Source organism: Anolis carolinensis, chromosome 4, assembly GCF_035594765.1.
Source record: "Anolis carolinensis isolate JA03-04 chromosome 4, rAnoCar3.1.pri, whole genome shotgun sequence".
Lineage (NCBI taxonomy): Eukaryota > Metazoa > Chordata > Lepidosauria > Squamata > Dactyloidae > Anolis > Anolis carolinensis.
Genome location: NC_085844.1, coordinates 240,926,885 through 240,952,008, shown reverse-complemented (window position 1 = coordinate 240,952,008; position 25,124 = coordinate 240,926,885). Strand labels below are relative to the sequence as shown.

The following is a 25,124-nucleotide window of genomic DNA, read 5'->3' as shown; positions in this document are numbered from 1 at the left end:
GTCTGCCCTTGTTTTTATTGTCTCCTTGTTTTATTTTGTAATGGATATTATTTACTGTATTGTTTATTGTATTGTGTTCTGCTGTTCTTTTATATGCTGTTTACATTGTATTGTTTTGGGCGTGGCCCCATGTAAGCCGCCCCGAGTCCCCGTTGGGGAGATGGTGGCGGGGTATAAATAACGTTTTATTATTATTATTATTATTATTATTATTATTATTATTATTATTATTATTATCATCATCCAGAGTGTACTATAGTCTGGAAAGAGTTAATTATTAAGAAGCTGTGATGTCCTTGATGTGTGGCTGGAACTGGGGAGTGTCCAGACACAAGTGTTTGTGCATTGCTGATTGTATCAGTTCTGTTCTGTTCTGAGTTGAGTCGAGTGCTGTCTGCCTAGAGTCCTGTGTTTGTCTGCAAGTCTGTTTGTCTTGATTATTACTGCTTACAGTAAAACTTTGTATATAGTTTTACTAACGTCTCTTGGTGTCACTTCGTTCTGCGTTCCACTGATTCTATCCAACTACTACTGCGCTGCAAATTACTCTGACATTTTTTGCCCAAGCTATTTCATTAAATACATGGAATGAAGAACACACTTGGCCCTCCAAATTTGATGGTGTGGTGGATTTGATTAAAATGTTCTCTAGATATCCCTTGGTTCTCCAGTGTAACTCTATGGTCAACTTCCAATGGAAGTGTGGGTTTTTTTTTTTTACTTCACCAGGGTCCTGTGCCCCTAATCCAGCAGATGCAGAGGGCTGACTATACATGGACAAAAGCAGGGGTAGATTTGGCTGTACTGCTTTGTTGAAGAAGCTTGACAGTGAAGAAAAGTCCTAGGTGCCCTGTATGCTGGGGTTGTCTCAAATGCTGATGCTGACACTTCCTTCAAGTGCCCTTACTGGTAACATAAGAGCATCAGACCTCACACACTAGAAGTTGTACAAATGGTCCTATTTCCCCAGGTGATATACTAACAGGCTCATGGTTTCTAAAGTTCCAGCCAAAGACATTGAGGCTGAATGTTCAAAAGAGCTTCTCTCATGGTAGATTTAGTGTACTGAGGTTTTAAAATGGCCCAGCCTTGGGTGAAATGCAGAAACAACTGGAAGTTCAACATTCCTGAAAACCTTTTTTTTCTGGGGTCTAAAGAGGGACAGATTATCCTCGAAAATGTAGCTTTGGAGTTTGTAATTTAATTTGGAGGAAGGCTGTATTTTTGCCAGCCTAATGCTTTAAGTAAGGGTAGCTGACCTGTTTCTTTTGTTTCAGTCCAGACTCCAGCTGAACTGATTAAGTAAATGAATCCAATGAATAAATGAAAAAGCTGCCCCTTTGAAGGCTTATGACCAGTTTTAATACACTAGTGTCACTTTCTGTGTTAAACTTTACTGTTATCCTGCTTCTGTACCTGTGTAGCTATCCATATACGGTGTACCCAAGGTTTGTGTATTGTACCCCATCAGAACACAGTCTGTTTGTTTGCTATCCAACAATTCTTTAGCTTTTCACAATATCTAATTTACTGCCAGCTGCATCAAATCTGCATTAGACACAGCAGCAAAGCATATAGTTTCTCATGGCAACTTTTTAACTTGTGAGGTCTGATTCATGTCCTTGCAAGTGCAGCCTTGTCTCATTTATGTGGTTTTTTTCCTGAGATCCTACCAGCAACTTCCAATCAAATGAACTTTGGTTTTATAGACTCTGAACTGAATTGTGGTTGTGATCTCCTTTCCTGTTCTTCTGTATCGCTTTGATATTGAACCCCCTTTGATCTGTATCTGACTTTGTAGGTGGGTTTATCTCTGAAAAGTTTAGTAAAACTCTTTTGTGGCTGACTCCTTCCCATAGTGGCGGGCAATACCTAAAAGGAAAAAAGGGAGAGGAAAGGAAAGAAGACTTTCATTGAAAGGTCACCAATCTCAGTTCATTCTCTTTAGGGATTGCAGCACTCCACGGTAACTAAATTGGTGAGGGAATTGTAGAACAAAGAAGAGAGGAAATACTCACTTCCAACAGCCTGAAACAACAATAATGAACCCTTGAATCTGTGTTTCTAGAGGTCTTCATGTTTCGCAAATTGAGCTTGCTCTAACCTTTTCACCTGCTCAATCTCATATATCATCCTCCAACAAAAAGTAGGCATAGACTGGAGATTTGGGGGAAGGGAGCCTGGCCGAGCTGCTCTCTAAGAGAACATGCCCAGCATTTCATGTTGCTTTCATTGTGACAAAGTTTTCTTCTCTCTTTTCTTGACTGTAGTGGAACATGATCAAAGTACCCAATGCAGGTTTTTTTAACATTAGTCCATACGGAAGTTCTTTACAATTATTCATCTTGCAAAAATTGTTATCATGTCAGTCTTTTAAACAAGAATATGGAATTGATTTTTAAAAAGTTTTTTCTTTTTTATGTATATTTCCTTTTAGTAATTCCTCAGACATTTTGTTTTCTTTTACTAACGTTCTTGCAGAGTATTTTGTGACTTTTAAGTTGAGTAATAAAAGGAATTACCCTAATATGGGTTTTTATATGATTAGGGTGTTCATCTCAGGATTAAGTGATCCTTCTGAATTTGGCTTTATATAATTCATCAAGTACAAAATTTATGGAAAGAGTGCATTATATCATGATCTCTGAATGTATAGGTAAAAGGTAAAGGTTTCCCCTGATGTTAAGTCCAGTCGTGACCGACTCTGGGGGTTGGTGCTCACCTCCATTTCTAAGCCGAAGAGCCAGCGTTGTCTGTAGACACCTCCAAGGTCATGTGGCCTGCATGACTGCATGGAGCGCCGTTACCTTCCCGCTGGAGTGGTACCTATTGATCTACTCACATTTGCATGTTTTCGAACTGCTAGGTTGGCAGAAGCTGGAGCTAACAGCGGGCGCTCACTCCGCTCCCTGGATTTGAACCTGAGACCTTTTGGTCTGCAAGTTCAGCAGCTCAGCGCTTTAACACACTGTGCCACCGGAGGCTCCATCTCTGAATGTATATGTTGTCATTTTTCTCTATCTCACTGCTGTCCTCCGACTTGCCATGGCAGCAGTTGCAACTTTTTATATTGGATGTTGGAGAGCGAGAAATGCATGTGTGTTGGTTGGGTTAGTTCATTGGCTATCTATTAATAAAAACCAGCGTAGATCCAATACCTGTTCAGAGGAAAACTGAGGGCTTGCCTACACTAACCAAAAAACCTGGACTCACTTGGAGTCACTGCTGTCTACCTCCACAACACCTGGAGACTTCTGACTATTCAGGGTTTTCTGACTTTAACCAGACTTTGTTTTAGAAAAGTCAGGGGATATTCCGGAGTTTGCAGGAAAATCCCAAGATTCCTGGGGTTTTCTGGCAGTCTGGACAGCTGGATTGGGTCGTTTTTGGACGGATTCTCCGTCCGGATGGATACTGCTGCCATATTCCAGTCCCTGCACTGATCTCCTTATCAGCATTGCCACTCCATGTTGGTCATGGAGCTCCCTACAGGAAGCTGGCCATCATGGTAGAGTCTGCTGATGTTAAAAGGGGTCATCCATGTAACCAACAAAACAGGGGGGTGAGTTGTACATGCTGAATCCAAGGCTGCTCTGGGGTAGATAATATACAACAGAGTAACTCCCTGGTATAGAAACGGCCCTGAGAGAATAGGTAAAGGTAAAGGTTTCCCCTGACGTTAAGTCCAGTCGTGTCCGACTCTGGGGGTTGGTGCTCATCTCCATTTCTAAGCCGAAGAGCCAGCGTTGTCCGTAGACACCTCCAAGGTCATGTGGCCGGCATGACTGCATGGAACGCTGTTACCTTCCCGCCAGACCTATTGATCTACTCACATTGGCATGTTTTTGAAATGCTAGGTTGGCAGAAGTTGGAGCTAACAGTGGGCGCTCAATCAGCTCCCTGGATTTGAACCTGGAACCTTTCAGTCTGCAAGTTCAGCAGCTCAGTGCTTTAACACACTGTGCCATACAAAATAAGTGATTCCCTTGGTTTCAAGAAATTCCTGTATGAGTCAGAAGGAATTTCTTAATGTTGTCCTCTGCTGTCAAGAAGGCTTCGACTTAGTAGTGTCTCTGCTCTACTCTGCTCAACTCCATTCAGGTCTTACAAACTCTGTTCCATAGCTTCCTTGATTGATTGAACCTGCAATTGACCACTTCTCTGAGCATAAGTACAATAGCCTCAGTTTAGTTAGGCCTCTATTAAGTTTAGTTAGGCCTTTTTTTGCATCTATTATATTTGTAGTTTTTAAGACAGATGCATTTTTATTTGGTAATGAAAGTTATGATGAGGAAGTTTATTATTTGATTTTCTTTGTCTTCTTTCTAAATAATTTGATAACTATGTCCCTTTTGAGAACATCTTTCTGCAATTTAATTTAAACAAGTTAATAATTAAATTATTAACCCGGTGGCTCAGTGGGTCAAACCACTGAACTTGCTGACCAAAGGTCAGCGGTTCAAATCTGGGAAGTGGGCTGAGCTCCTGCTGTTAGCCCCAGCTTGTGCCAACCTAGCAGTTCGAAAACTTGCAACTGTGAATAGATCAATAAGTACCGCTCTGGCTGGAAGGTAACAATGCTCCATGCAGTCATGCCAGCCACATGACTTTGGAGGTGTCTACAGACAACACCAGCTCTTATGTTTAAAAATGGAGATGGACACCAACCCCCAGAGTTGGACACAACTATACTTAAGGTTAGGGGAAAACCTTTACCTTTACCAAATAATTCAATTCAAAAATTATTCATTGTGCCTTTGCACTGATATATGTCATATATGTCACTTCTAAACAGATAATGGATAGCCATCTGTCAGGGATACTTTGTGCTTTTCCTGAATGGCATGGGGTTGGACTAGATGGCCCATGTGTTCTCTTCCAACACTATGATTCTATGATTCTATATTATTCTGTTATTTTCAGCTAATTTTTTTTGAACTAGGGTTATTTAGTACAGTGTGTTTGGGATGCTGGCCTTTCATTGTAGGAGTAAGCTGATGACCCATAAACATGCTCTGGAGATCTGAGTTAGGCAACAACTGGAAGTGTGCAATCATTTTACATATTTTGTACATTAAAACAGAAGTAGTAATAATACAAACAGTGTAGGGGATTACCAGTGGCATCTTATTTTTAGTTTAGTTTCCTGACAATCTCTCTTAATGACGTAGGAGTTAGTCATTTTTATTCTTTGCTCTTTCCTTGCCGCTATCTATACTGATCTGCTGAATCCATTCTAAAAAATGTGTGTTTTATAGGTTTATTCATTCAGAATGCCATTGTTTGCCCATGCCTGGTTTAGATGCATAAAATAGCAGTGAACAGTTTTCAAAAAGGACTTTACTCAACGGTTTTCCTGGTTATTCTTTGCTTCCTTCCAGGTTTATGTTGCATCATCCCCTTAAATCTTAAACAACCCCTTTGATTTAAATGAGGGGAAGGATTAGATTTGTAATTCCTTGAAAGGAAACTCTTCCATTCCAGCCTGCTTCCTTATCTCAGTTTGTTCTGATAACAAAGGTAGTGAATTCCTTAATCCCTTTTGTAACTTCCTTGTCTTTCTTTACCATTTCAATAGTTCTTTCAGGTTTTCTGGAAGCCCTTCTGGGTCTCCCCATCTTTTTTCTTGAGAAGACCTGTTTTTATAATTGAACTAGAGTTGTAATATTTACAGATGGTTGATTGATTTTTCTTCTCAGGGCTTCTATATACAATACTGAATTATTTATTTGTAAGAGTTTGGTTTTCTCTCATCTATGAGAAACCAGGCTTTATACCTCTATCCTAATATGCCCCAAGCAGGTATTTTCTTTTTAGCAGGTAATCTGTAGAGTTAATGCTTTCTAACATGGTAAGGTAAAGGTTTTCCCCTCAAATTAAGTCTAGTTGTGTCTGACTCTTGGAGTTGGTGCTCATCTCCATTTCTAAGCCAAAGAGTGGCCATTGTCCATAGACATCGCCAAAGTCATTTGGTCAGCATGACTGCATGGAACACTGTTACGTTCGCGCTGGAGCAGTACCTATTGATCTACTCATATTTGCATATTTTCGAACTGCTAGGTTGGCAGAAGCTGGAGCTAACAGCGGGAGCTCACCATGCTCCCCAAAATCAAAACACAAACCTTTCAGTCAGCAAGTTCAGCAGCTTAGCAGTTTAACTTGCTGTGCCACTGGGGCGCCTACATGATAGTGAAGTATATTTTTCTTCTACCAAAGAAAAAGGCCCCTGTTACTATCTCCACATGCATTTCAATTTATTTAAATAGATACAATGTAAAATTCCCCGCTTATGATTTAGGTTAATGTAAAATAATTCTTGGTATATGGGAAAGACATGAGATTAATCCATGCAGTGACAAAAGTTGAAGCCACTAATTGACATAGACTTTCAGGTTTGGGACCTAGAAAGAGCACAACGTTATAGATAAATGGGAGTATGGAGTCATTTTCAGTTCACTTTCCTCATGTGTTTTTATGGTGGTACTTTTGGAGTGTGGCCAAGCCTTGGAATCTCAATTCCTCTCTACACTGACCATGTAATGATACTGCATCATATAGTCAGCGTAGGCTCATATAATGCAGTTTGACTGCTTTGAACTGCGTTATATGAGTCTCTACACCAGGCATGGGCAAAACATTGGCCCTCCAGACGTTTTGGACTTCAACTCCCACAATTCCCGACAGCCAGAATTGAAGTCCAAAACACCAGGAGGGCCAAAGTTTGCCCATGCCTGCTCTACACTGACCATATAATCCAGCTTCAAGATGCATTATATGGCAGTGGAGATGGCACCTAGGTTCTCCCGGGAACCTAATAAAGATCCTTCTGTATCAAAACTGCAGCCTGTTTCTTCCACATGCCTTTAGGAAGACCATGAAAAGGGCATTTAACACAATTACCACATCCTTTTAAAGTGTCTATATATGTCTTCAGGTTGCAAAAGTGCAATAAACATAGTTCACACACAGCTTCCTTACTGCCTCTATTCACAGGTTTTGCCAGTTTTTGTAAAATTTCAAAAAAATTCCAAAAGTCTGCCAACTAATATCAGGTGCGTTAGGCTGTATTTCAAAGCATGGTAATGGAAGACCATCTCTGAGGGTACATCTACACTGGATAATTAATGCAGTTTGATGCCACATTTAGCTACCCTGGCTCCGTGCTATGCAATCCTGGGATTTGTAGCTTGGCGAGACAGCAACATTTGTTGGCAGAGGAGGTTAAATACCTTGTGAAACTTTAGTGCCCATAATGCCATAACATTGAGCCATGGCCGTTAAAGTGGTTTCAAACATAAGTGAATCCCAAGATGGGTTTCTTTAAAGGATTATTTTGATTATTCATGGAAAGGAAATCTTATGAAATTCATGGGGTTGCCATAAATCAGCGGGTAGCTTGAAGGCACACACATAGAGTCAGGAATAGGTTGTGAGTTTCATGTTTTTTTGCAAACGAATTGCGTCTTTCCTTTCAAACAACACCTCCATTCTGTACTATGTTACAGACAGAGAACAGCAGTTGTAACCGGTTCCAGCCTTTTCCTTTGTACTTCTCTGCCTGACATACTTCTGTCTCCAGTCACGTTAATTAAAAGGTGGGCATGTCGGAGGCGTCTAGCATTGCGCAATTGCCCATGCACGTTTCTCTCCCGCATACGGGATGCTGTCATTCCTTTTCTGCTTCAAATCTCATCTAGTCTGGCCTTTATATGTGTGTACAGATGTGGATGGCCAATTCTGTCTCAGTGTCTTTTTTAAGGCTTTGGGAACGAGGGGCACGTCTACAGTTTCAAACCAGTATTGAAAGGAATGAGTTTATTGTGCAGGTGATTTTAAAGGAACCAGTTTGAGTCCGGATGGTGGACACACAAACTAGAGCACTGATGCGTACTAATGGCTGACATTTGTACACTTTCCCAAGAGTTTGTTGTCTAGCCACCACAGTTAGAAACTAGCTCAGGCATGGGCAAACTTGGGCCCTCCAGGGGTTTTGGACTTCAACTCCCACAATTCCTAACAGCCGGTAGGCTGTTAGGAATTGTGGGAGTTGAAGTCCAAAACCCCTGGAGGGCCCAAGTTTGCCCATGCCTGAGCTAGCTTCCAATTGCAAAACAGTAAAGATACTTTGTGTCTTCAAGTCCTGTATCTTTGTGGAATATTTTAAGGTGGTCTTATTGGAAAAGCACCGAGAAATCTGAAAGTGATGTGTGTTTTTGTTCTTTCACTCTTGGTTTCATTTCATTTACCAAAAAAAGAGGCCTTGTTTGGCTTAACGAAGCTTGCAGTTTCTGTGGCAACCATCAGCCCTGACTGGAGCATTAGGCCAACAGGACTCTTCGCAAAGGATAGTTCTGCCGAAGCACTGCTTTTGCATTTTGAAAACATTTTAAATAACCAAAGAAAACACTACAGGTTGAACATTCTTTATCCGGAATCCCGAAATCTGAAATACTCCAAAATTTCACAGAGAGTGATACTTTTGTTTTCATTCAGACTTTGTTTCCTGAACAAAGTTATTAAGACTATTGTGTATGAAATTTATATTTGGGTCCCATCTCCAAGATTTCTCATTATATACATATATACAGTCAGGCCTCCACATTTGCTGGGGTTAAGGCAGGCATGGACAAACTTCGGTCCTCCAGCTGTACAACATTGTTGTTATTTGTTGAATAGCTATTTGACTTTGACTTTGGAGGCCCTATGAATGAGAGACCTTCAAGAAACATAGGCCGCTTCTATACTGCCATATAAAATCCAGATTATATGCTTTGGAGTGGATTATATGGCAGTATAAACTCATATAATCCAGTTCAAAGCAGGTAATGTGGATTATATATGGCAGTGTAGAAGGGATCTCATTGGGATCAACAAGATAGGTCCTTGTCTCTTTTTCACCATCTTCACAAGCATACTTGGTGTAAACATGAGAAGGCTTTCTTGCTGGCAGTGCTGTATCATTTCTAATTGTACTGTTTTCAATAACTTTTTCATTTTTAATTATGTTTTATTCTTTCAGAAAGAAATTTGTACTGTACCTACTTTAGTTCTGCTTCTTGTACAGATTGCTCATTTAAAAAGTAAGCAGCCTTGAGTCCCAATTCTAGGAGGAGGGCAGGATACGAATACCTTATAAATATAATCTAACCTCCATATTTGTGGGGTTAGCTTTTGCAGATTTGATTATCCATGTATTTAATTCATATGTTATTTCTAGTTGCTCCAGGGCAGTTCTGTGATCAATTTCTGTTGGAGGTTGATCACAGAGTCATGCTGGAGGACCAAGGCCCCTTCTACACTGCCGTATAATCCAAATTATCAAATCATATAATCCACATTATCTGTTTTAAACTGAAATACATGAGTCTACACTCCTATATAATCCAGTTCAAAGCAGCTAATCTGGATTTTATATGGCAGTGTAGAAGGGGCCCTAGAGATTCCTAGAGAAGTCTTTTCTCAGGTACAAAATAACCTTAGTGTTTTTTAAATTCATGATTTTCCCTCTTTCAAGAGGGTTCTGCTCCCCTAAACCATGCAAAAGTGGCATAGTGTATAAAAATAACAACACAATGCTTTTCTGGATTATTCTGTGACAGGGATAAAGCTTAAAATAAATTCTGGAAAGTTGGAACACATGCCTTCTGAATCTCTTGAGGAAAATGGATGGTTTTGATGAAGTTGTCCTTCAAAACACAGAGAGCTTCAGGAGCCTGAGGACATATGCGTGGGTGTGGGATGAGCTATTTTGGGACAAGGCCTACAAGAAGAATTGGAAAGTGGACTAGTACGGTATTTTATGATCATCAGTTGGTCAATGTCTTCAGATTACACTGTTGCCTCATAGAAGGAATAATGACCCTAACTGAACTTTTGGAAAAGGTCTCAACAGCGTACAACACTTGTGTCAGCCATTGGATCAATGCTTAGTTGCTGGGGGAAATGAGAATTTTTTTAAAATTGCCATATCACATTTTGGCTCTTTAATCTACCTCTGTGGTGATGTGGGTTTCCTGGATGGAGGAGAATGAGAAAAATTCTGAGAAATGTTTCCAGTGCTCTGAATAGAATGACACTTGAGATCAGTAGGGCTCCTTCAAAATCACTTCTTCTGTCTGTAGAAGCACTTGCATCATTTGCCTAATATTGTTGGCATTCATTGATTGTTACTAATTATTTTGTGAAACAATTAAGCAGCTGAGGGGAGAAAGGAAGGGGCCTGAGGCTGTTAGAAATTGTGGGAGTTGAAGTCCAAAACACTTGGAGGGCTCAAGTTTGCCCATGCCTGTTCTACACTATAGCATTAATACAGTTTTGACACAATGCTAGAAAATAATGGGAGTTACAGTTTTAGAAGGTATTTAGCCTTCTCTGTTAAAGAGTACTACTGGCTTGCCAAACTATACATCCCAGGTTTCCACAGCATTGTACATTGGGAGTTAAAGCAGTGTCAAGCTGCATTCCTTCTACAGTGTAGATGTACCCCTGATGACTGTGGATACTACTCAGGATAAAAGTGTGTGATGATCTCTATTGTTTCTAAAACATATTTATATTTTTGTTCTTTACTGTAGGGTCAATACTGTGACATTTGTTCATCAGCAAACAGCAACAAAGCCCACCCAATCACCAATGCTATAGATGGCACTGAACGCTGGTGGCAGAGCCCTCCTCTTTCTCGACGGCTGGAATTCAACGAAGTCAATGTCACACTGGATCTTGGACAGGTAATCACAGAAGATGTGGTTGAGGCATAAACAGTGCGAACCTTGACTTTATTTCTGAGAGATAAGTGAGTTTTTATGTGAATTAAAATACAATGACTATCATGCTGTAGGTTTATTTAACTAAGTCAATGCATGGTTGGCATGCAAGGTTTTCACAAAAGCAAGGCTGTTACAAAATATAACCATGCACAGCTCTGTATCCAAATGCACAAACAGCATTTGGAACTGTGTTATAAAATATACTATTTGGGTATGTTGTATAAATTAAACAGAATTGTGTGCTATCACGACACTGTTGCAAATGGAGAAAATGTATGTGTTTCACTGGAGGAGGGATGCAATGCATATAGAAGAAACACAAGCCAGGGAGAAAGCTGTTTTTGAATCCATCTCCTTGCAAGACAAAAAGCAAACTATTAATATATAACTATCATCATATATTCCATACATTTAATTGACATATATCAGTTCTAATGGTTCCTGAAGTAGTTTTTGTGATGGATTGGTTTGGAGTCTTCCTGTTGATAGGATCTCCAAGAGTGGGAGACACAAAGTCAATATTGGCTCAGCTTTTGTTGGTGTGATTGTGCAGATATTTGAACTTTCAGGGTCTTTTCTACAGGCAGAATGAATATTCTGAAAGGTGACACTCCTCTTAAATACAAAAGAAAGCAAATAACTGTTCTTTTGAGTAGTCACTTCAGGGATTTTAAAGAGAATTGCTGCTGTTGAATGTTAACTCAAACCTCTGCAGATCAGAGTTCATGGTGGCTTGTGAAGACTAATTGAAATAATGTCGATGTGAAATGTATATGGTGTGCATTGCACTTTTCTCCTTTTTAATAGCCTGCATTTTCAATCATGGTGCACGGTGTGAATAAACACACCTGTTGTGTGGTGCAGGTTAATAGAAAACTTAATCCATTTCCACATCCCCACCACAGTGCTGAAATCCAAGCACAATGAACCAACTAAGAAAAATCTCTACATGTGTTAAATTTGCTTTTGACTTCAACCTTTTCTGGCTGCTGTGCCTGAGACTTCTAGTCATTTGGAAAACTGTGCTTCTGGGAAGACATACAGCTGATTGCTAATGTTTTTCTGGTCATGGGAAGAAATCCAAGAAAGACAATAAAAGGTCTTGTGGCACCTTAAGGCAGATTTGGCATAGGTTTTAGTGGACTATAGAATGTTTCATCAGATGCAAGGTTGAATTACAGTAGAGTTTCACTTATCCAACATTCTCTTATCCAACATTCTGGATTATCCAATGCAGTCTGTCTCCCGCCCGGATCCACAGCTGTTTCTCTAGGCAGCAAGGACTGAACTTTTTATGGATTTAATTTTCGACAGTGTTGTTACTGTAAGTTCATTTTATGCAATTCTGTCTTTATTTGTAGTCAATTTGTTAGTAGCTAATGTTTTTGTAGTCAATGTTTTCAATACATTGCAATGTTTTGGTGCTAAATTTGTAAAATCATAACGTAATTTGACGTTTAATGGGCTTTTTCCTAATCCCTCTTTATTATCCAACATTTTAACTTATCCAACATTCCGTTTATGTTGGATAAGTGAGACTCTATTATACCTATTATTCTATGTCATACAGTTACATTTGGGGTCTTCTATATTAACAATTTCTGTGGGAAATAGTTATGTGAAACCTCTGACAAATAAAATTTGTTGGTCTTCCAAGTGCCAGTGGACTTTTGTATTTGTTGTAACAGATGAAAAAGAAAGGCAGTCTAATCTTATTGTTAGACCAATTGAATGAATGGGATTTAAATAGGTATTGATTTATCTTTCAATAGTTGGTTCTGGGTTTTTTTTCTCTCTCTCTTTAGTTGGGATTAAATAATAGAATTCAGGCTAAAACTTTTACCTAGCAAGTAAAGTTGCAGTCTGAGTAATGAATCTGTGCATTTTATGACAACTGCCATTATCTGGGGAAAATGCTTTTTTTCTTTGAGAATCAATAGGAGATAATTTCCGACTGCCTTTTGCAATTACGTAGCTTGTAATTATGGACATCTGACTTGAGCCAGCCATTCAGAAACACAGACGGTTTGGGGGACCACATTTTCATTTCAAAGAAGGCATTTTCATTTTGAAACCTTCTCGTTAAATATTTAAACAAACTCCAAAACATCAGGGGAAGAAGGGCAGCTGTCTTGAATGGGAGCTGGGGATAGGGCTATTTGATCATCTGCTCAGAGAGAGCCTTTTTGTAGATGAAAAGTCTGACAGTAACCTATGCAGTGGCCTTTCATTTCAAATACACACTGCATTTGACAGAGGAAGCTGTTGGCAAGAACTGGCTTCCCAGTCACTTGCTGAATAGAATAGGCGGAGGAGGCAGTCTGTGCTGTAAACAGTTTCCCTCCTTAGTATTCAGTGTGCTGTTGGGCATTCAGTTCAGGGGTGTGATTTTGATGATGCAGCCATAAAGGGCTGCAGTGTCCCAGCAGGCTGGCTGGAGACTCACCAAGCCATTTGATTTTCTTCCAGAAAGATTTTGAAATCGCTTCCTAGCAATTGTTAAATGCAATTACTTTTTGCATCCATGACCTTGCATTTCCCTTCCTTCTTCCTCTTATAGAACTGGAAGTTACACAAGAGTGTTCTCCTAGACTTTGTGCACACAGGTATTGAATGATTCTATAGAAACTCCATTTCAAAGCTTTGGTGGAATACGAGGCCCGATTCTTGCACATCTGCATGCTTAATGGTAGTTGTCTAGAGAATTTTGGCTGGCTCTTTATGCCACAGGGAAGTGGTCCCCTAATCCTATACCCTTTTACTCTAGGAGTAATCCAGTTAGTTCATTTATTCATATCAGAATAAAGTAAATGGAAGGTTGGTAAGACCATGCAAGATTCCTCTTTTTGGGTCAAGTTCTTGCAATGGAAAGGAATTACTTTTGCAACTTTAAGGAATGTCAACAGAGATTAGAGCATAAGAGGTTATGTGTGAAAACTATGGCTAAGGGAGGACTGAACACCAAGTCTATTGAGATAAGATGTTGACATTGTGGCAATGTATTAGTCAGAAGAGCATCTTTGAACATTGCTGGAATACCTTGAAAGGTGCAGATAATATCTGACAGAAATGGTTCGCTGTTTCTCCTTGTTGGCTAGATTTAAGTATAAAATTCCAATAATGTAAATTTTATCTCCAAATACGTCGAGGAAAATAACTTCTTTTGCTTTAACTTTTTGGTGATTGGTGACATTGACAAAGGGCAAGCATCATGTTTCAGAGTGGAAGAAATGATGTTTTGTTTCTTGTTTGTAACATTAGGGTTCAGAGTGCTTTTTAATACTCTATCTTTCATATCAAAATTGCAATCTTATCAAGCTGGTAACTGCTAGACCTGCTTTATCGCTATGCTTCCTTGGTGAAGCGAGGAGTGCTATAGAGCACTTCAGCTCATTCCTAACATTTTGGCTATAGTTATCCAACAAATTGATTCCATGGTACATGTTCTACCTTATATTACAATATGCTACTCCACTAGTAATTTTATTTATCTTATCTGATGCTGTTTATTTGATGCTATTTTACATGATTCATTTGCTATTTTCAGAAAGGAAAGTGAGGGTCAAAAGTAAAGCAACTACTGGAAATCCATAAGGATTGATTTTATTTCAGGTACATCAAAACATCAAAACATACGGGCATCCCCTGACATGAAAAAAATCTCAAATTATCTGAAATTATTCCTCTTTTACTTGAGACGTCATTTGGATGGGCCTGTGCCGTCGCGCCTGGGGCTATAACTCTTAGCGAAAGAGGCATGGATCTTTCCCCAGAGGATTGCTTCTTGCCCTCCTTAGGGAAACTGGAACTCCCAAGGACCAAAACACTGTAGATAACTCAAAACTGGTTTTATTGTTCACAAAAGGTTATCCCTTTAAGGCAATAAGCTGGAAGTTTCAAAGGGGTAAAGGAAAATATACATTACAGTCTTTGGTTGTTTTAAGTCCAAGGAGCTTTGTAGCTGAGAAGCTTTTCCAGGTCCCTCTTTCTCAATGGCTGTGAATGCTGGAGTAATCCTCAGCCTCAGTCCAAATGGCCTATGTTTGAAGACACAGTCTTCCTCTGGTGCCAAAGAACTGATTTGAAGGCGTTTGAGACTCCTCAACGTCATTCAGGTTGACCCTGAACATGAAGCATAAGTCTCAAGGGTAAGAACCTCAGAATTGGTGCTGAGAGGTAACTTAATCAAGGGCTTTTAGAGCCAAGTCTCTCTCTCACGTCCATTTGGTAGAAAGCTTGATGGTGGAATGAAAAAGGAAACACTGACCCACTCCAGGAAAGGGTGGAGTCAAATAATTGAGCTGAGGGAGCACTGTAACTGGTGCAAACAACATTGATTGACAGCTATAAATAACCAAGCAATCCAACTACATTTACAGGGTAAAGGCAAAAAAGGCTTTAAAGCCCTGGTGTGATGACACAGTATGTCTTCAAAAAGAAACTGGGTAGCTACCATGTTTCTCTGAAAATAAGATATCCCCTGAAAATAAGACGTATTAGAAGTTTTACTGAATTGCCAAATATTAGACATCCCCGAAAGTAAGATCTAGGAGGAGGGAGCTGCGACCACTGAGGAAGGCGTGTGGGGCGCGAAGGAGAAGGAGGGAAAGGCAGGCACCTTTTCCACCTCCTCACTTGCCCCGCACGTGCCTTTCCTGCCTCTTTACCCTTAGACTGAGCGCAAAAATAAAGAGCTATTCCGTAGAGTACAAGAAAGGAATTGTGGAAGACTCTTGGGACAAAAATCTTACTGCTTTCTGAAAAAAATAAGACATCTCCTGAAAATAAGACCTAGCACATCTTTGGGAGCAAAAAGTAATATAAGTCACTGTCTTATTTTCAGGAAAACAAGGTATCTGCTTGGGATGCTTGAGCTGGAGATCCTACAATGAGCAGGGGATTGGACTCAATGGCCCATGAGGTTTCTTTGACTTCTCTGGTTTATTTGTTGTAAGTTTACATGTTTACTCTAAACCGGTGGGTTCTCAGGTGTTTTGGCCTCCAACTCCCAGAAATCCTAACAGCTGGTAAATTGACTGGGATTTCTGGGAGTTGTAGGCCAAAACACCTTGGGACCCACAAGTTGAGAACCACTGCTCTAAACTTTAGTGATATCAATGCAGGCAAAGGCCACTCCCCTTCTTTGCCATGAAGCAATTTTATTATATTTTACTGCATGGACAACACAGCCACCTCTGAATATGTTCTCAGTCTTCTGTATGCATTGACTTCATTCTCAAGCTTCTAGACTTCTCACTTGTAACCATCTATTCACAGGCTATATCTTCTAGATGCAAATAAAAGAATGATAAGTTCATAGCTGCACCCACTAAAGTTTTGAGGGATGATAATGTGGTCATGGGAAACACATGCAGTTGCCTATTCATGTTTAACGTTCCACATCAGTTTTGCAATTTAACCCCTTTGTTTGGTGCCAATCATTTCTATTAATAAATTTAAGATTATTATGATCCCTTTCTCTAGCTGTTTTCAGCAGTCAGAATGCTTGGCAACTCCGGTCTCATTTACCTTCACAAACCATTCTGTGAATGAGGCTGCTATTATTCCTATTTAACAAGCTGTCCTTTTATTCATGCCCTTTCCTGTTGCCTGCCCATCTGTCTTGAGTAGTGCTAAAACCCACAAATAAAGAAGCAAAGAGAAGTATTGAAATTCTAGTCAGTGAATGACAACCTGAAAAAGAGGGGGATAAAAACTAAAGGGACAGGCCACCCAGCTTGAGTAATTTATATAATAGACTCACATCATGTAGAAAATGCCTGAGATGGGTAACGTTTACAGTTCTCTGCTGGGGGAGGTCAAGGAACCCTGTTAAGAAAGGGAAAGGGCTGTGCATTATTAACTTTTGGGGGTGGGGGAGGGATGTTAAGTTCCAGCTTCATTTTAGGAAATGAAAACTAGTGAGCACTGAGCAAAATCCACAGAAGAAATCTTAAGATGAGCAATTTGATCTATGATTTATTAATGAAAAGCCCAGCTGATTTTTTTTCTGGATATCCTTTCAAAGGCCTTCTTCTAGGGTTATTTGACATTTTACTGTAGAGTTTTTGTTGGAGTTTTGTAGAGCTGAAACTCCCCCACACATTTACTGGAGAAAAAGAAGCTTTACAGTACGCGTTTCTGTACCATTAACTAAAGTAAAGTTGTGAGTCTAAAAATATTGATATTGAGATGCAATGGGGGAGACGGCACTTTCGGATCAGAAAGATGCTATAGCCTGGTGTCTTGGAATAATACAGATCTTATGAGTACTGTATGGGGCCCCTGGTGTGTTAAAGCGCAGAGCTGCTGAACTTGTGGACCAAAAGGTGCCAGGTTCAAATCCCAGGAGCGGAATGAGCGCCCGCTGTTAGCCCCAGCTCCTGCGAACCTAGCAGTTCGAAAACATGCAAATGTGAGTAGATCAATAGGTACCGCTCCGGCGGGAAGGTAACGGCGCTCCATACAGTCATGCCGGCCACAAGACCTTGGAGGTGTCTATGGACAACGCTGGCTCTTCGGCTTAGAAATGGAGATGAGCACCAACCCCCAGAGTCGGACACGACTGGACTTAACGTCAGGGGAAAACCTTTACCTTTACCTTATGAGTACTGTATGAAACGTTGGCCATTTGGCTAGACAACAACCAGTGATATTATACAACTATATAGTGGATTTTATTTTGATGGCCCTATTCATAACTCCTTTTCTGATTATTATTAAATGTTGGTGTGGTTGTAGGCTATATGGGATTTAATATGTTACAGAGGTTTAATTGGGAGTATTTTCAGTAGTTTTACAGATACAGGATTTTGCAGTGTTGATTTCAGAACATGGACTTTTAGAGTTGTTTCTGTAATAAAAATGACTATAAGACTGGGAATAATATCTAATGAAGCAACTAGTAGGAGTGAAAATACAAAGTTACCAAAAATGATCCTTTGCTCCAGTCAATCCTGCTAGGTATTTATTGCAATTTAATGTACACTAAAGCCCATGTGGGTGTGGTGGGCACATCCTATTGAAATGAAATAAGAACCAGAATTACATGGTTTTATGATTGCTTCAGGCTAAAACCAGTTGTGTACCTCTAAGGGCACAGAACTAGTGAGGAAGATTACACATGTGATGGTACTGGTGTTGAATCCTACTTTTTAAAAAATTTGTTTTTTATCATTCTATCAGTGGTTTTATTTATTTAACATGTCAGAAGCGAATTGAGAGTATAGTTATAATGTATTTAAGAAAACACAAACAGAATTAAATACTTGACATTATGTTCGATTTCCTTTGACCAGAAGCTGGCCACTTGGAGTGCCTCTGGTGTTGCTGTAAGAAGGTCCTTCATTGTGTATGGGCTCAGTGGTCTCTTCTCCATACTCACATGTTGGGGACTTCACTTTGTAGCCCCATTTCTGAAGATTGGCTCTGCACCTCGTGGTGCCAGAGCGCAGCCTGCTCAGCACCTTCCAAGTCGTCGAGTCTTCTGTGTGTCCAGGAGGGAGTTTCTCATCTGGTCTCAGCCATGGATTAAGGTTCTGGGTTTGAGCCTGCCACTTTTGGACTCTTGCTTGTTGAGGTGTTACTGCAAGTATCTCTGTAGATCTTAGAAAGTTGTTTCTTGATTTAAGGCATTGGCATACTGGCTGATATCCAAACAAAGGATGGGCCAGAGATGTCACTGCCTTGGTCCTTTCATTATTGGCTTGCTACTTCCCAACGGATGTCAGGTGGTTAAAGGGCATAATTTCTCCAGTGGTGTAGAGCTTGGTAAAGGTAAAGGTTTCCCCTGACGTTAAGTCCCATTGTGACCGACTCTGGGGGTTGGTGCTCATCTCCATTTCTAAGCCAAAGAGCCAGCATTGTCCATAGACACCTCGAAGTCATGTGGCAAGTAGAGCGTAGGCATCCTGTAATAATGTGACATATCTCATTAAAAGCCACATCCACTATTTTAATGTGGTGAGATGTATTCCACACTGGGCATGCATATCCAGCAGTAGAGTAGCAAAGCACAAGGGTAGATGTCTTCACTGTATCTGGTTGTGTTCCCCAGGTTGTGCCAGACAGCTTTCATATGATATTATTTCTAGCAATGGATATCAATAATAGAATGAGCATTCTTGTCTACATTTGTTATGCTGATTGGGGAACCTGGGACAGTTGGTCCTCCATAACCATGGGTCCTGCAATAGTGGATTCAACTAACCATTGCTTAGATATATTCAGGAAAAAAAACTCCGGCATTTGTTAAAGTTGTTCACCATTTTATATAACAGATGCCATTTTACTTTGCCTTTGCATATAATGGGACTTTAGAATTCGCTGATTTTGATATCAATGGGAAGTCCTGGAATCAAAACCTAGTGGATAGCAAGGGGTCCACTGTGTACAACAGTTAAGATGATTGCAATCTGCGGTTAGCACATGTCTATTGCCCTTTAAGGCATATCAATAGCTGGCTTCTTTCCAATCGCTGTCATCATCTCCCATGAAGGTGAATCCAGGCCAAGCCATCACAGATTTGTTTATATGATGTCAGCATTTCAGGGTAAGCTGCATGAAAGAAGTGCTTGGGGGTCTTTGAAAGCAAAAACAAAAGGACGCTCATGCTAGTGCTTGCTTGCAGCTAAGTGTTGTTGATGGGGGACACATTGACAAGGAGGAATGACTGAGTGTGGAATATACTAGAGATGTAGAGATATTTGACATCCTGTACCTTTTTGCATAAAGTTTGGGAATATTTGAAGTCACAGACTATACCTCTTGTTAGTTGTCAACAGCCAACGGATAAATATGATCTGAAACACTAAATATTTTCATGTGCTCTTTTGGGGCACAAAGGAGAAAATTAGAGAAAATTTTGCACAAGTGTGCAGAAAATATCCATGCAGTGTGTAGATTTTAGATCTTTTCTACAATGCCATATAAAATCCAGATTATCTGCATTGAACTGGATTATATGGCAGTGTAGACTCATATAATGTGGATTATCTGCTTTGATAATCTGGATTATATGGCAGTGTAGAAAGTACTTTAGTTTCGTAATAATCTAAGAATAATGGCTTTCAGTTTAAAACAAAGAGCAAGTTTCTAGATCTTACATTGTGAGCATACTGTACACATGTAGTGTAATTGTGTGGACGATGCCTGTTGAAGTGCCAGGATTCTCTTTAGCTCTTCTTATGTATGTTCCCTCCATGCATTTTTAAAAGAAGAGGAAAATATTTGTTTGTTAAGATTTACCCTCAAAGTATCAACCTGTCATAACAAAATCCATAATTTTAGCACCAAAACCTTTCCTAGGTTATACAAGAGTCTGACTCATATACAGTATCCCTTCTCACATTAAAGAGGCAACTGCAACAGTTGCTTTTCCAAAACATGCAGAGCTAGAGTTTCGTTGATTTTAGATGAAATAAAAGTGGTGTTCTTTGGCAGCTTTCAGAAGAAAGGGAGAGAAAAAAGCCTGGTTTTCTTCCTTCAGGGTCAGTTTAATGTCGTTTCCCTTAGTGACTGTAATAAACCTGTGTGTTCTATAGAAAAAGATCATTTGTCTTGTTCCCCAGGAAGCCTCTTTGGTTTTCTAATAACCACCCGCAGTCAAGATCTTTCACTTCTATGTAAGGCATTGTGGCCTAACCTGCTAACCGCGTTTCTGGGCTCTCCTTTGAAGAACGGCTTTGTTTCCTGAACTACATGGTTGCATTACACTTCTGTCAACAGAGAAAATATTACATTCAGGATGAAACAATTTCCAGAAGACTTGACGTTTCTAACATTTTCATTAATGGTGGGAATGATGTCAACTGTACTCTAAAAACATATGAGGTTGCAGGACTCAGCATCCCATATACCTTAGATTCTTCTGCCTGGGCACAGCAGATTTCTACGCAGTGCTTGTGAACAGTGCTGAAATACTAGATGTTAAATAAATAAAACAATTTTCCTAAATTACCATAATATCGTTCACATTTAATTTGAAAATGTTTTACACATAAAGTGACATTACTTCCATCGTTTGTTAAATTGTTTTTTTAATCTGTGTGTCCTGTCCCTACCTTTTATTTTTGGAAGCAAGGTGTTACTTTCCTAATAAAATAAGACAAAAATCCAATTTTCTCAAACTTTATGGAGTATAATGCTGGTCTTCAATATGGTCCCTAATATTATGATTCAGAAAAAGAGGCTCATAATTTTACTGCCTTTATAAATATGCTTCTGAGCAGTTTATCTAAAGAAGAAGAAAGATTTTTCTAATTTCCAAACATTAGAACTTGGGCCAACTGATTTGCAATAGTTTCAGAATGGGAGGAGGTACTTTGCTGTACAATGCATAATTTGCATTGTGCATTGAAAATCAATTGAAATCTACAAGCATTCATGGACAATTTCAACAGAAAGGAGAAAACCATAAAAATGAACAAAATCTTGCTACCACTATTAAAAAGCTCTAGAATCAGGACAGTAAATAAACAACAACACCCCAAAAACAGGAAACTATTAGGGCAAGCTAACACCACCCAACACAGGATTCCCCCAGGCAGGAAGCAGCCAGCTTTGAAGCTGCAAGGTCATTCAATGCTAATCAAGCTGTCCAGTTATAAGATTCACACTTGCCTCAAACAGATAAGAGTTCTTTCTCCCGCCCTGGACATTCCATAGATAAATAAACCTTACTTGCCTAGTTTCCAATATATCTCACAACCTCTCAGGATGTCTGCCATAGATGTGGGCAAAACATCAGGAGAAAATGCTTCTGGAACATTGCCATACAGCCCAGAAAACTCACAGCAACCCAATGCACAATTTATTTATGGAATCTGCTGCCATAAATGTAAAGAAAGCACTCCTTCACACAGTTCATTAAATTGCAGAATTTAGTGCCACCAGATGCAGTGAAGACTGCCAACTTGCCTAACTTGAAAAGGGATTAGAGAAATTGATGAAAGTTAGGACTGTCAATGGATACCAGTGAGGACAGCTGTATGTCACTTCCTCTGTCAAAGGAAATATGCCTTTGTATACACAAATTATTGGGATACACGAGCTGTAAGGTACAGTTGCCTTCATCTTCTGCTTACAGGCTTCCCATAGGACACAGTGTGGGAAGAATGATGAGCAAAAAAGTCTTTGATCTGATTCATTGTGTCTATTACTTTGTTCTTGTCTTAAGATTTGGCTAGGGACACCAATTTAACTGACTTTCAAAGAATTTTCATGGAGGTGAAATCTTACCAGTGGCAACTAGCCACAACGGTTTTATGTTTAGACACATTCATAAATACCAGTTGCAGAGGAACAAACACAAGAGAGTCCTGCTGGTGAGCTTTCCAGAGACTGTTGTGGACTGAATGAATCTTTAGTGTTTTCTTTCTTTTTTTCCCTTCTTTCTTTTATGGGAAATAAGCTTCTCATAATTTTTGAAAATAATATTTCAGTGTACTTTGCTTCTATTTTAAAAAACAAAAAACAAAGTACCCAGTGACAGTTGAATGTACCCAAGACTGCACCTGGGACTTCTGGTGAAGCATAGTTTCAGCCTCACTCCACATTTCCCCCCAGGCTACCACTTTTGTTAAGTACACTTGAATTCTTCCAAAATTAGAATAAAGACCCTTGGGCTGAATTCTGTCCACAGCATGGTCTAACTTGCCAGAAAAGCTGGAAATTTCAGAGAGGTTGATCTAAAATCAATAGTGAGCCATGTGTAACTTCTCCTGCTGTGCTCCTGGAGCTTGTCTGGTTGGTGAGGGCAACAGATAAGTGGGACCTTTGGATGCTTTTGAACTGTTTGAAAAGGATTCAAACTAGCAGACATTTCCCTTGCTGTTGACCATTAATAGGAAGTTTGGACTTTAAAAGCTAAAAGGAGATTTCTGTAGTGAAAGACACAGTGGGATGAAGGACATTCAGCCCTGCTAGTTTTAGTGGGATGCACATTTTCCCCTTGTGAAGCAGCAAAGTGGAAAACACAGGGGAAGAGAGAATGCTTTCTTACCTTGTGACTGGCATCTTCCACAGTGCAAATAAAAAACTTCACAAAAATTCAGTACAGTATTAGGGCCAGGCTTTAGCACAGCAGGTTAATCACCAACCTGCAATCAATCTTGCCAGTCAGAAGGTTGAGAGTTCGAAGCCCAAGTCAGGGTGAGCTCCCAGCTTCTGCCTACCTAGCAGTTTGAAAACAAATGTTAGTAGATAAATAGGAGGAACCACATTAAAGTCGGGAGGTATTTAGGCTTGGCATTTTGATCAGGAAAAAAGGAGGAAGTTTAAGAACAAAGAAAGCTCTTTGGCAAGGAGATGGAGTGACAGCCTCCGAATAGCAAATAAGAGGGAGGTCAAAGGGCAAAGGAATGATTTCATGTTATGCTATTAAAACAGTCTGCTGAGAGAGAGAGAGATCTTTGTCAAAAGCAACTTCTTAGCTTGAGTCAAGAATCAAGCCTGCTTTCCTGTATCAAGTCTGCATTCCTATATTACCTCGTAGCCTGGATGTATTCTCGTTTCTGGGACTTTGGCTTCCTTTGAAAGGATCTTGTTTCATGCCTATGCTTCTATGGATTTGATGATTACAGCCTTGTTTGGTAACTATATTTTAGAACTGAACTTTTAACTTTTATGAACCATTTCTCTGCTTATTTCCTAACAACCTATAAAAGACTACGTCTTGTATGCAGCCTGGTGTCTTTAACAAGGTGAAGCTATCCTGAGGTGCAACATCCAGTGGCTGGAACTAAGCACAGCCTCCAAAGATGCCGAAAGATGGGAAAGCCTATATGTACCTCTATGCGTTGTCTGTCTTATCATTGTTATAATCGGCATTGAATGTTTGCCGTTTATGTGTTCTGTGATCTGCCCTGAGTCCCCTTCTGGGTGAGAAGAACAAACAATAAAATAAATACAAACAAACAAACAAATAAACAAAAAACCTACCACAGTGTAATAATGATTAGAGTGTTGGACTACATGTCAAGAACAGAGTTTGCATCTTCACTTAGCCATGAAACCCATGGGCGATCTTGGGCAAGTTACACTCTTTCAGCCTCAGATAGAAAAGCAAAGGCAAAACCCCTCTGAACAAAATTTACCCCTTAGGAGTGTTTTGGTTCTATATTCCTCTATGGCAGACATTTGGACTAGATGAACCTTGTGATCTCTTCTAGTGCTATGCTTCTACGAGTCTGGTTGCACCATTTTGGATCCACTTTAATTTCCAGAAAGAGACTACATGATGAATCACTATGGTACAGTGCTTTAGGAAAATTAGTGTAGTGCTTTGTATTGGACTAGGATTCTGGGAGATGGGGATTTCAGTCCCCATGAAACCTTATCCATTGACTTTGGGAAGTTACACTCTTTCAGCTTAGAGGAGGGCAGTGGGAAATCCGTCTTGATTTTTTCCCAAGAAAATTCTAGTGTGGGGTTGGAATAATCCAACCTCAAGGTACACAGCAACAACAGACAGCCATGTTTCTAAATATTACCCCATGCAGAATGTGTTAAAAAAATCCAAATGCTCTTTAAAAAAACAAAACAAAACATGGTATGGGAAGAAATCAAAATATGTCAATGTTTCTTTTTTTGGAGACTTTTTGTTGCAGACTTTTGGAAATCCACATGAAAATAGAATCATGGTGGGTAGTAAGTCATCACAGAAATCCCATTTGAAAAGGAAATTTGAACTTCAGTCACTAGCATATAGATGTAATTGACTGTGAGGTCATTTAATATTGTGCTTACAGCATCACTCACAAAATCAGAATAGAGCTTTTTAAAAACACCACATTTTTACTCATTAATATCCTCATCCAACAAGTCATATTTATATCCCACTATATATATCACAGTATCTCAGGGTGACATAAACATAAAGCCAATGTAAACAATGTAAAACTATTTTAAATTTAAGCAATAGAGAATAATTTAAACAGACTGGAAGCATATTAAACAATTTGACAAGCTGAAAAGGTTTAAAATCATGCACATGTACAGATTTGGATGACGCCAGGTCTGCCCAAAGGCTTTAATAAAAGCTTATGGTTTAATTTGATGCTGCAGCTAAGCCAGCGTTGACTATAATTGGACCTCCAAGGAGAAGACTTTCCATAACTGGGGTGACCCATCAAAGAAGACCCTGTCCTACATACAAAACCTTGTGATAGGATGGAATCTTATGACATCCTAGACCTTAATAGCCATGGGGCTCAGTTGGAATCTCCTAATGCCACCTTCTAGCACAGGCATGGGCAAACTTAGGCCCTCCAGGACTTAAGCGGCTGAGGGGGAAAAGGAAGGGGCCTGAGGCTGTTAGGAATGGTGGAAGTTGAAGTCCAAAACACCTGGAGGTCCTAA

At 39.7% G+C, this 25,124-nt stretch overlaps 1 protein-coding gene across 3 annotated transcripts in view; it reads left to right on the top strand.

The window, feature by feature from the left end:
* lama5 (laminin subunit alpha 5) overlaps positions 1 to 25,124 on the top strand; it is a 228,071-nt gene that overhangs the window by 11,682 nt on the left and 191,265 nt on the right. For all 3 annotated transcript variants that reach the window (XM_062979024.1, XM_062979023.1, XM_062979022.1), the window contains exon 2: positions 10,575 to 10,727. In XM_062979024.1, coding sequence (XP_062835094.1) covers positions 10,575 to 10,727 — 153 coding nt within the window. The remainder of the gene's footprint in view (positions 1 to 10,574; positions 10,728 to 25,124) is intronic.